Genomic DNA, 12,535 nt, shown 5'->3' with positions numbered 1-12,535 from the left:
TGCTGTTTGTTCTTTTGGGGACTGTATTTTATGCTTTATGTAGGGTGACCATATGGAAAGGAGGACAGGGCTCCTGTATCTTTAACAGCTGTAGTGAAAAGAGAATTTCAGCAGGTGTCACTTGTACGCATGCAGCACCTGGCAAAATTCTCTCTTCATCACAACAGTTAAAGCTGCAGGATCTATCCTAGAGTGACCAGTTACAACAGAGGGCAGGGCTCCTTCAGCTTTAACTGTTGTGATGAAAAGGGAATTTCACCAGGTGCTACGTGCATAACAATGACACCTGTTGAAATTCACTTTTCTATACAACTGTTAAAGATACAGGAGCCCTGTCCTCTTTTTCATATGGTCACCCTACTTTATGTAATCTGCCCAGAGAACCTTTGTTCTTGGGTGGTTTGAAAGAAAGAAAGAAAGAAAGAAAGAAAGAAAGAAAGAAAGAAAGAAGAGGTCTGGGAGAACTCTGTTTATTTTTTGGAAACATTCGTTAACTATTTGAAATCTGTAAACTACCTTGGCAGAAAGGCAGTATAAGGGTGCAATCAATCCTAGGCAAGTTGAGACAGAAAAAAAAAGTTCTACAATGCCCAAAATCCTCCAGCCAGTATTCCTCAGACAAAGAGTCCTACAATTCCCGACATGCTGACTGGGGAACGCTGGGAGCTGTAGGACTTTTTCCTGCCTAACCAAGCACAGGATTGCACCCTAAATAAATAAGCTGAAAACTTCTTTTTCCTAGAATCTCGGAATATCTCTGGATCCTTCTTTTTTTTTTTTATCCCCTTGATGCTTAAAACACCTGTTTCCTGGAACTGCTAATTTTAAAATGCACAAGAGAAGTACCTTACTGCACAGGAACATGGCGTAATCGCAACTGGTATTAGAAATACTTGGTGCCAAGAAACTCCTACTTGGACCTCTATCGCTTCGAGATGTTCCCTCTAGGCCAGGAGAAAGGGAGGGCCTGCCCACCACATGTTTTTTTCAGCTATAAAACACTTGAAAGGGTTCACAAATTTGCGCAGACGTGTGGGGGAAGAGGCATGTCACACAAATATCAGATCAGCTACTCTGCTAGGCACGCAGCCATACAACCATCAGAATAGCACTTTGCAAAAAAAAAGGATTGCATTTCGAGAGGAGGCAAGTACAAAACCCTGCGCTTTGAGAGTGCCAGAACCGGAGGGGCGGCAGCGGGCAATGATACTTGGAAGCAGACCCAGGATAGGCGTATGCTAGCTCCAGCTTCCTGTGGTTCTATGCCGATGCACCAGCCAGGGCTTTGAGCCGGAGGTTGAGAACTGAAGACACAGAGGCCTGGATGGAACAGGCAGGGAGATGCTGTTTGGTTGACCGTTCAAGGGTTGGGTGACTCCTTACTAGCACACATACAAGGCCAGGCCAAATAACCAGAGGAAGCTGGAACTGGTGTACATCTATCACCGGTCTGCTTCCAAACCAGGGGTTGGGAACCTCTTTCAGCCCAAATTCAATTTTAGAGAAGCTCACAGGGGGCACATTCCAGTGGTGGGCATGGCCAAAGCAAAAGGGGTGGGGCCAACCCACCCCCTCAAAACCAGAAGATTGTAACTTAACACTCTTACAAAACAGTAAGCCTGTTTTGACCTTCCAGACTGGGAGATAAACTGCACAAAAGCTGCAAACCCACCCACCCCCAATGACTAGTGGTTGGGTGGAAAGGGACAGGGCCAGGGGAGGAGGGCATGGCCATTAGAGTAACCCAGGAGGGGCATATTTGGCCCCAGGCTTGAGGTTCCCTTGTTCTAAGCCTTTGTGCTGGCTGCCAATCACAGGGGAGGATGTTGTGCCCCACTATTTTGTGAACCGCCCTGAGAGCTTCGGCTATTGGGTGGTATAGAAATGCAATAAATAAATAAAATATCCAGTGCTGCGTCTGTTTGGGGCTTGAACATATACCATGCCCAGGTAGCTCAAAAGACTAGGTTCCCAGTTCAACACTAGGATGACCCTGGCTTCTAGCATTATGAGAAAGGGAGAAAAATGTCTCCCGATCCACCTTCTCCCCACCATGCATAATGTTGTCCACCTTTATCATGCCTCTCCTTACTCTGCGTTTTTCCAAGCTAAACAGTCCCAGCTGTTGCAACCTTCCTTCATAGGGGAGATGCTCCCATCCCTTGATCATGTTAGTTGCCCTTTTCTGCACTTTTCTGAGCTCTACGATATCTTTTTTTTAGGTGTGGCGAACAGACCTGTATACAATATTCTAAGTGTGGCCACACCATAGATTTGTATGATATTGGCGGTTTTATTCTCAATTTTTTTTCCCAATTATGCCTAACATTGTGTTTGCCTTTTTTACAGTGGCCACACACTAGGTTGACACTTTCATCACGTTGTCCACAACAACCCCAAGACCTCTTCCTTGGTTTGTCATCACTAGTTATGATCCCACCAGGTTATACTTGAAGTTGGGGGTGTCCCCCCCCCAGCATGCATCACTTTACAATAGTTTACATTGAACGGCTTTTGCCATTTGGATGCCCATTCTCCCAGTTTGGAGTGCCTGGAACCAGCAAAGATGGCCCACATTGTCCTGGTCCTGTATTGCTTCCTGAAGCATTTGAACCTCACTGTATTGCTAGATGAATCCTACTGTGGAATGCCCCGTGCCTATTTGTTGCATGCAATATACATGACATGCAACTTGAGTAAGACGTACAAATGGGTCAATTTTCAGCACTTTTAAACTTGATGTATCTGTGGGAATTCATATTGGATTGGTTTGAAACGTTGCACAATTATAGACCTCATCACATAGATTATAGATGCCAACTTTCAAGTTATTAGCACTGCCAATGTCATTTTTATGAACAGTAAACATTTGAAGCTTATAGCAGTGGAACCTTTTTTTTCGGTATGTGTGTGCTCATTTTAACTAATGGGCCATTCTCATGCCCCTTTAATACTGCTTTCCACGAAGTTTCAAAGCGGTGAGCATACAACATTGTACCATCAAAACAACAATACTGAACCAAACTACTTATAAAGGCCTAAGGCCCATCTTTCATTCAATGTAACAATAAAACTACACAACAACAAACACATTAGTGATATAAGGCATTCCTAGTAACCGAGGCAACTTGAGTCTCCAGTGATAAAAATGAATCCAAGAGTACCCCTAAAGCAATAAAGTATAGAGCCAGTGTGGTGTAGTGGCTAAAAGGTTGGACTGGGAGTTGGGAGATCCAGGTTCAAGTCCCCACTTGGCTACGGAAAACCACTGGGTGACTTTGGGCCAGTCACAGATGCTCAGCCCAGCCTATCTTGGAGGAAGGAAGCAGCAGCCAGGCACCTCTCCACCGTGCCTGGGTCCAGCTCCAGCTGAGAGCCCCCTCCCTCCTGCTGCCAACTGTCTCTGCAGAGGCCACCAGTGAGGGAGGAAGCAGCAGCCGGGCACCTCTCCACCGTGCCTGGGTCCAGCTCCAGCTGAGAGCCCCCTCCCTCCTGCTGTCAACTGTAACTGCTGAACTTTGCAACTAAGATTGTAGTGCCTGAATTTGCTTTCCTTTTCCCCCTCCCCCTCCTCCTCCTCCTCCCTCCCAATCCCTTTTCCTTTTGTGTCATGTCTTTTAGATTGTAAGCCTGTGGGCAGGGACTGTCAAGAAATACTTTTGTAAGCCGCCATGAGAGCCTTTTTTGCCTAAATGGCGCCATAAAAATCCTTAAATAAATAAAATAAATAAAATAAATCTCACAGGGTTGTTGTGAGGATAAAATGGAGAGGAGGAGGATTATGTACACCTTTTTTAAAAGGAAAAAAGGTGGGATATAAATGCAATAATAAACAAACAAATAAATAAATAAATAAATAAATTTCACCTGTTCCTTCCGGATCAAGGTACCAGGTGATGGGAAAAACCTCAGAGTGGCAGTGGAGAGCCACTTTCACTCAGAGTGGACAATAAAAGGCTGTTCACCTGGGTTTACCCTATTTAATGTGTGGGGGGAAAGAAAGACCATTAAGTCAGATTTTCAAAAGCTGCCATACCTCACATATACCACTGATGCACATGTCCAGCGATTTGGCATTGCAGCGAGTGCCATCGAGAACTTTGGGCGCAAGCTCCACTACCAAGGGTTTCCCCAAAGCCTGGCACTTCAGGGCACAAGGAGAACTGGAATCGTCATAGACAGGGATCCATTCGTAAAAATGCCCTTGGTACATGACGTCGTTGTAGGCTGAACACTGCTGAGCCCGGAAATCGCCAGCATCTGAAGGGCAGTCCTGGAAAAAAGAAAATGGAAAACTGCGACTTGTTTTATTTCAATGAAATGCCTCTTCCCATGATTAAGGCTGTGATCATATACCTACTTACCTGGGCGTAAGCCCCATTTAAATCAATCACACTTACTTCCGAGTTGGCTGTATACGATAATGCTGCAAACTTCCAAGACTAAATTGCCTACATATTTACCAAGAGACAGAGCAAGAGGGAAGTAGAAATAGCTTCAAACATTGTCGCCATCACTTATTATTTATAAAAGTGCCTCCTCCAAATTTTTTTAGGGTTAGCATGGGTCTATGGGTGACAGTCCCTACATTCCCTACTGTCTGGGGAAAGTCCTACAACTCCCATGCTGACTGGGGAATGCTGGGAGTTGTAGTACTTTTTTTTTGTCTAACAGTTTGACTTTGAAAAGGCACAAGAATAAGAAACATAAACAAAGGTATGAATTAATGGGGGGAAGCGGATTAATGCAAAGGTTTTCTATTTTATTTTTATTTTATTTTATTTTCTAAACGGAGACCAAGGCGTATTGGCAAAAACACAGCTGGCTTCTTGGCATCGAAGAACATAAGATTTATACGGAAATGGCCTAAATAAGGTTTTTTTTCCCTATGAATAGGACCCATAAGGATTATCTTAAACACTTCCATATTCTGCACATCATAGCATTAGAATGTAACAGTATATATAGAAATGGAAATATAAAACACAGGGCTTAAGAAAGATTGAAAAATCTCATTGGGTACTATACAAGGAATAGCTTATGTAGTTCATTTTGCTGAGATAGCCATAAAAACATCTTAAGGCACATATATATTTTTTATTTTAAAAGCAAGCAGGTGAATAGTGTTGGTTAATAACCCCAGAAACGCTTTAGTTGGTAACCACAAATTCATTTTATGATTGAAATATCATTATTATTAATATTCTGGGAGCTACTTCTTCTACTTGACTCTACTGAACTTTACTATTATACTCTTACAAATCCAGATGAAATCAATTTCATGGTAAAACTATTCTTGTTCTTTTAATTAAAATGACATACATATTAAAGCTTTACTTCATTTGTGGTCCAAACTTGGATTTTAGGGGAGTAACATATCACGGGGCAAAGCTGCCATTACAGATAATGAATTCTACACAGCTATATGCAATGGCATGTGCAAACAAAATATTGGCTAGGGATGTCATGAGTGCCTGAGTGAGTCTCGAAGTCCAGCGGACCCACCCCACCCCACCGTGTCTGCCACCCTGGACCCAGCCAGACACTCCTGGCACAAGCACAGACTCCACCCTAGCGCCCACAAGGTCCCTAGAGTGCTTGGCAGACATTCACCCTTGCGTCAAAATTACACACTCTCCCTCTGTGTCAGTGGCGGCCGCCATTGATGCAACGAGGGGAATTGTGCCATTTCCGGAGCCTCCGTATGGCCACCATTGACACAGGTGGGGGAAGTCTGCAATTTTGGCCAGAAGGTGGGCCACTGCCAAGCACTCACCAGCCAAGGCGAGCCTCAGAAAAGGCTCACACAATCCGGCAAGTCAGAGTGGGCAGCAACGGGGGGCCCATACTTAATATCGACTCTCGGACATAAAATGCTCTGGACACAAATACTACTATGAGGATTTACAGCATTTAAAAGCGTTTACGACCGAAAGGCATCCTATAAATATTTTAATAAATAAACAATTCACCCTTCCTGAGTTTTGTTTGCCAAGTGCCTTCATTCTAAGCTTTTAGGCACCTGGCAAAGTTTGGCCTGTTCTCTCGAGATTCTGATGGCGCTTGATTGCTTCTCGGGTTTGTTATTTTTCCCCATTCCTGATCTAGTGGCTCTTGGCTGCTTTTAGTTCATGGTTTACCTGCTGCTTTTAGCTGGTTTAATATTATTGTTTGTGTTGTTGTTGTTTTTATTAGAGCTGTGCAGAAAGTTCTCTAGGATTGGGTTGGGTTGTTGTTGTCTTTAGCACATTTGCAGGGAGTTGACAGCACGATTATTATTATTATTTTAAAAAAGCGGGGCTGATGAAGTATCTGAAATTCTAAAGACTTTGGACATGGGGGGGGGAGTTGTGTGTAATGGTAAACAGCAGAAGGTTGTTCCTCCCTTTCTTTAAAATAGGTTTAGCTGCTGTAAAATTGGCAGCAGCGCTTCTACGTATTTCTAGTCTGGGGTCACCTTGCCCTGCAACATGATGATCTACTCTAGCACTCCTTTTGTGTCCAAGGCACTGCTGTAGCAGTATTTTTCCAAAATGCAATCATTGCTCTAATGAACACTAATGAATACAGTGCAGTACCCCGCCGTTTTCATAATGCAATCAAGTGCCACACAGAGAGACTGAAAGAACTGGGTATGTTTCGCCTTGTGAAGAAAAGACTGGGGGGGAGACATGATAGCACTCTTCACGTACATGGAAGGTTGTCACACAGAGGAGGGCCAGGATCTCTTCTCCATCACCCCAGAGTGCAAGACACGGAATGATGGGCTCAAGTTACAGGAAGCCAGATTCTGGCTGGACACCAGGAAAAATGTCCTGACTGTTAGAGCAGTACAACAATGGAACCAGTTACCTAGGGAGGTTGTGGACTCTCCCACACTAGAGGCCTTCAAGAGGCAGCTGAACAACCATCTGTCAGGGATGCTTTAAGGTGGATTCCTGCATTGAGCAGGGGTTGGACTCGATGGCCTTATATGCCCCTTCCAACTCTACTATTCCATGATTCTATGATTATTTAGTTGAAGGCGAAATCTTGACATCTTCCAGGCTCTGTGCCCCTACTGCTTTATATTTTATTATTTATTATATCTCCACACCATAGCACCAAGATTGTGAAACTTAGACACCAGATCCCCTAGGGGTATGCATCTTAGGGATATTTGTTTTTTAAAACACATTAATTTTAATTACCTTTACTGTGTCGATATGGATGCAGCCGGCCATCACGCATTAAACAATAGGGACAGACTTTCCTAACTAGCAGATAAATTTGCGGCCCATAGAATTTGAAACCAGAGGAGATCAGTAGGTCAAGGGACCAAGTTATATTCCTGCCCTTCTCCCCACTGCTGTAGGGTAGCCCCCCTCGGAGGAATGGAGTGGACAGACTCCTCCCTCAGGGGTTATAGGGGCCATGCCTTGGGGTACAGCTTCACTTAACTCTGACAGCTGTATAAGTTTGTTTGAAGGCTTCACTGTATCAAACAAAGGACTGTTCCAACCCAGGCGAAGCAGGGTCTGTTCACTGGTTCCAAATACAGAACACAACATGTACTCTTCTCCCACAAGGTTCTAATCTAGAAATCAAAAGCTGAACCATTGCAACGAAGATCATACATTTCCATTGGGAGCAGGGGAGCATTACACGTAACAAAAGCATTCCTTAAATACTTAAAGCCTTAAATCCGTAGTCTGGTTTCTTACAAAAGTATATGTACACAGAACAGTCTCATTAATTTCTTCTGTTTTTCTAGACTCCGCTATTGGGTCGGCTTTCTTGCCTTTGAAAAGGAACACGCCAGACTTCGTGGATGCAATTCCCTAATGCACTTACATTTTGCTAAATGCTTTGTAATTTTGTAACCTTCCCTGGCATTGGCAGGGAGGGGTGAGTGGGCATTCGAGAGGAGGGTTGCCCCCCCCCCAATGGCGCATCTAGAGTGCCCTCTACTGGCCACTGGGAAGGATGTAGCTCAATGTTGGAGCAGATACTTTGTATGCAGAAAGGCCTTAGTCCAATCCCTGGGAAGGACCAGTGGAGGCTGGTCGCTCTGATGTAAGTGGGGCTGTGAATCCGCTCTGGGTTTCAGTCAGAACCAGTCAGACCTCTAAAAGAGCTACCCAAGCTGCTGAAACTAGTTTGGGGATTGGGTTCAGCACCTTGGGTAGCTCCTTTAAAACCCAGAGTGGATTCATAGCCCTACCGACATTGGAGTCACCAGCCTCCGCTGGGTAGGTCTTGTGCCTAAAACCCTAGAGATGCCACCAGTGACAATACTGAGCTAGATGGACCAGGCATCCAACCTGGTCCATCTAGTTTCCTGTGTTCCAGTTGGATAAGGGCTGTAACTCATTAGGGGAGCACCTTCTGTGCACACAAAAGTTCTTAGGTTCAGTCCTCGGCATCCCCAGGTGTGGCTGAGGAAACGGTCTTGTCTCAAATGCTGGAGACCTGCTGGCAATGAGCGTGGGGCAATCATTAGCAAGAGGTATGTCGGAGGAATCCAGTTGGGGGATGGAGTTCTATGAGCTTTCATCAGTTCAGCCCCCCAGACTCCATTTCCATTTCCACCAGATGGCCTGTCTTTACATTAAAAAAAACAATAATTAACATTTGCACAAATTGCAAGGGAAAAGGTGCATAATTCGCACAAATCGCAAGGGAAAAGTGCATAATTCACGCAAACTGTAGTCGTACTTCGCACAACTTACACAAACTCCACCCACAATTTGTGCAAATGTCAATTTATGTAATTTAAAAACAAAAAGAAACCTCTGATATGTTCCTGGATTTCTGGGAAAACCCATGGCTCTGCATGTAAATACAAGCCGAATTGGGGGAAATGCGGAAATTCGGCAAGCCCAAAAAGGAGGAAGAGGATGTCGAGCCAGCCATTTTTTTAAAAAAAAGGAGACGGAGCGCACGAGCGCTCAAGCGAAAAACAGAAGGGTGGGTGTCCTTGAATTGCTACACCCCCCAATGGACACAGAGCTCCTAAAGAGCTCTGTGCCCCGTGCCCAGCCCCCGGCTCCTCACGGTTACTTGCGAGTAGCAAGGACAATCCGCAATGCCTACCCACACATTCCACGGTCTCAGGACCATGGAAAAAACATGAAAAAAGGTAGATTGATATCCCAGGGCTGCTCCCGGGATCCCCTGTGCATCATATGAATGCACAAGGGCAATCCCCAGGATATCAGCTGGTCTAGCTATGTCCTAAAACATCCCCAGATCCCTTTTTGTGCTGGCCTGAAATATGTGATTCGTTTGTCTGTTTTTAATTGTTTACCACTCAAGAATCCTATTGGATGTAGAGCAGTATATAAATCCTGTTAATTAATAAATAAATAGGCTGGTGCAAACTGCCCGTGAACTCTATACTGTGGGATAACCACGTGTGAAATCTGGGTCTTGGGGAGTAGTGTTGATCCTTGTTCATGATGAATTCCACTGGTGTCCTCTTCCTTCCAAATTACGGAGCCAGTTCTCAGGGATGTCTCACCCTATACAGTGGCTTACCCTCTGGCAATGTTTTCAGGGCTTGCGATATCCCTGGGCTTGGTGATGAGTGTTGTTGTTCCATCCTAGCTATGTTTCTGGAAATGTACAAGTCTTAAGGTATTTAAGGATGCAGGTTAAACAAACAAACAAACAACTCCACTACTGTTATCCATTCCAGGGTGCTCAGCTAATGCAGATCGAGTTAATGCAGATCGAGATAACCTGGTGGTTACAGTAAAGACTGAGAAACTTTTAGCGGGTGCTATTAAAGCAACATCTATTATTTTTATCTGAGACTTGATTTCACACAGCCCTTTTGATTGATCACCAGTTGATGCGTTTAATCTTTTTAAGTGTAAAAGAGTGTGGATTAATTTCGACATTTCTGTTTGATGGAACTGTCCAGGATCTAACCTGGGTCACTACGGTCAGCTGCAATCTCATTTTCTTCCTTGTACATTATATTTTTAAATAGAAAGGCTGGTGGCTGTTGCATATAAATGAATTCAAAAAATGAACAAGCTTATGGGCTGGTTAAGGACTGGGTTTCTTAAAGAGTTGGCTTAGGTTCTCAGAGCTAGAAGTTGTATTTTGAAGAAATTTGTAAACTATGCTAATGTAGCTATTTTGGGTGCTGTGATGATCAAAGTAAAGGACTCAGTAGCACCAAAGTCCATTTCCTTATGCCCCGTGCGCCCAACATCATCAAGAAGTCCACACAGATACCACAATTTCAGAACTTAGGGCATTAAACATAAGTACGAATAAAGTGTTGAGTGTATGTGATGGTTTGTGCACTGCCATAATCTCTGCCTGAGAGCACGAGACAGATCAGATTTACATTTAATTCACAGACGGCGATGCAAGATGAAGGGTGACAAGACAGGTGGGTCCTATTTGTGAAAGAGGGAGCAATTAGGAGTTACATCCGATCTCCAAGTTAGTTTTTTTTTCATGCGTTGGGAAGTCGACACACCAAAGGGTTTGTTCCACTGCCTCGTGCCAGCAGTTTGCTCCATTATGTGGCTCAAGCATTACAAAACCCATCCAAGGAAGGGCGGGGGGGGGGGGAATACTGTAGCAATTCAAGGTCTTTTTACAAGCCTCGTGCTGTCTTGCTGGAGAAGCCAGTTGGCAGCAACAACCAGGTTTATAAAAGCGGCAGAGGAGCTGGCTGGCCTGAGGAGAGATTAAAATGATTCAATACATCCACTAAGGGGAACCTCCCACTGGAGGGTGTTACAGTCATATTTTAGAAGGCTACACCACTAGCAAGTTCAGGAAGCAGAGGTTACATTGATAAGCAGGGCTGTAGCTGCAGGATTCCATGGAGGTGCAGAAAAGCCACAGGACACAAATTTTAACATGCTGAGAAGCTTACTTTTATAGAAGCAAGTTTCTAGTCCTCATTTATTTATAATATTCATATGCTGCTCCATATCTAAAATAGATTCATGTTTGTTTGTTTGCTTCTCCCTCTCTCTCTCTCTCTCTCTCTCTCTCTCTCTCTCTCTCTCTCTCTCTCTCTCCCTCCCTCCCTCTCTCTCTCTCTCTCTCTCTCTCTCTCTCTCTCTCTGAATCTAATGATCATATACAATGAAACAACATAATAAAGACAGCAGTAGCCACGTTATAGGTCATCAAGGCATTTTAAGTGAACAGTCACTTTTTGGTATAATCTTGGAATCCGGAAGAGCTGCTGGATTACATATTATGTGGTAGATCGTGCAGCCCGTATATGTTTGTTTGTTTATTTATTTATTACATTTTTATACCGCCCAATAGCCGAAACTCTCTGGGCGGTTCACAAAAATTAAAACCACAAAAAACATCTAACAGGTTAAAAACACAATTACAAAATACAGTATAAAAAGCGCAACCAGGATAAAACCACACAGCAAAGTTGATTATAGGATTAAAATACAGAATTAAAACAGTAAAATTTAAATTTAAGTTAAAATTAAGTGTTAAAATACTGAGTGAATAAAAAGGTCTTCAGCTGGTGATGAAAGGAGTACAGTGTAGGCACCAGGCGGACCTCTCTGGGGAGCTCGTTCCACAACCGGGGTGCCACAGCGGAGAAAGCCCTCCTCCTAGTAGCCACCTGCCTCACTTCCTTTGGCAGGGGCTCACGGAGAAGGGCCCCTGTAGATGATCTTAAGGTACGGGTAGGTACATATGGGAGGAGGCGTTCCTTCAGATAACCTGGCCCCGTTTAGGGCTTTAAATGTCAATACCAGCACTTTGAATTGGGCGGGACCTGAACTGGCAGCCAATGAAGCTGGAAAAGGACTGGCGTCATGTGATCTCGCCGGCCAGTCCCTGTTAGTAAACGGGCTGCCCTGTTTTGTACCAGCTGAAGCTTCCGGACCGTTTTCAAAGGCAGCCCCACGTATAACGCATTGCAGTAATCTAAGCGAGAGGTTATCAGAGCATGGATAACTGTAGCTAGGCCTATGGGTTCTTTCTTCTTACCACAACTAGCAGAAGGAATACTACTGATAAAAATGTAAGAATAGCAAAATGCCCAGGGGCAATGGACACCAGATCCCTCTTCTGACAGACTGCCAAGAGACTATTAGGTATGTGTGAATTGTAAAGTTCCCCATTCAAAACCCCTTGACATTTTGCTCTAGCTAGATCGCTTAAAGCATAGGAAGTGGGGTTCCTGTCCATACAGACCCTATCCAGCCCTTTTGGTCCCCCAGTGCAGCTTCAGCTCAGAGCAGGGATCTGTTGCAGATCCCTGGGGTGAACAGGAGACGATATGCAACTGCTTCAGGGGGAAAGACCCTGGATGAAATTGCTGTAAAATGACAATGCACGACTACTACAAGATATAGTGATGGCCACCCGTTTGGGTGGCTTTAAAAGGGGCTTGGATAAATTCCTGGAAGAGAAGGCTATCAATGGATTCTAGCCATGATGGCTATGTGCTACATCCAATATTTGAGGCAGTAATCCTATATGCACCGGTTGCTGGGGAACATGGGTGGGAGGGTGCTGTTGCACCATGTCCTGCTTTGTTGGTCCC

General features: G+C 44.4%; 1 protein-coding gene across 1 annotated transcript in view; it reads right to left on the bottom strand.

Annotated features, from left to right (window-relative positions):
• The window catches only part of ADAMTSL3 (ADAMTS like 3), a 268,514-nt gene that overhangs the window by 132,317 nt on the left and 123,662 nt on the right, over nt 1-12,535 (bottom strand). Inside the window, exon 6 of the mRNA XM_063142573.1 lies at nt 4,037-4,273. Within this exon, the coding sequence (XP_062998643.1) occupies nt 4,037-4,273 (237 nt within the window). The remainder of the gene's footprint in view (nt 1-4,036; nt 4,274-12,535) is intronic.

The sequence above is a fragment of the Elgaria multicarinata genome, chromosome 16 (assembly GCF_023053635.1).
Source record: "Elgaria multicarinata webbii isolate HBS135686 ecotype San Diego chromosome 16, rElgMul1.1.pri, whole genome shotgun sequence".
Lineage (NCBI taxonomy): Eukaryota > Metazoa > Chordata > Lepidosauria > Squamata > Anguidae > Elgaria > Elgaria multicarinata.
The sequence above is the reverse complement of the archived record's forward strand: the minus strand, read 5'-3'. Positions and strand labels throughout refer to the sequence as shown.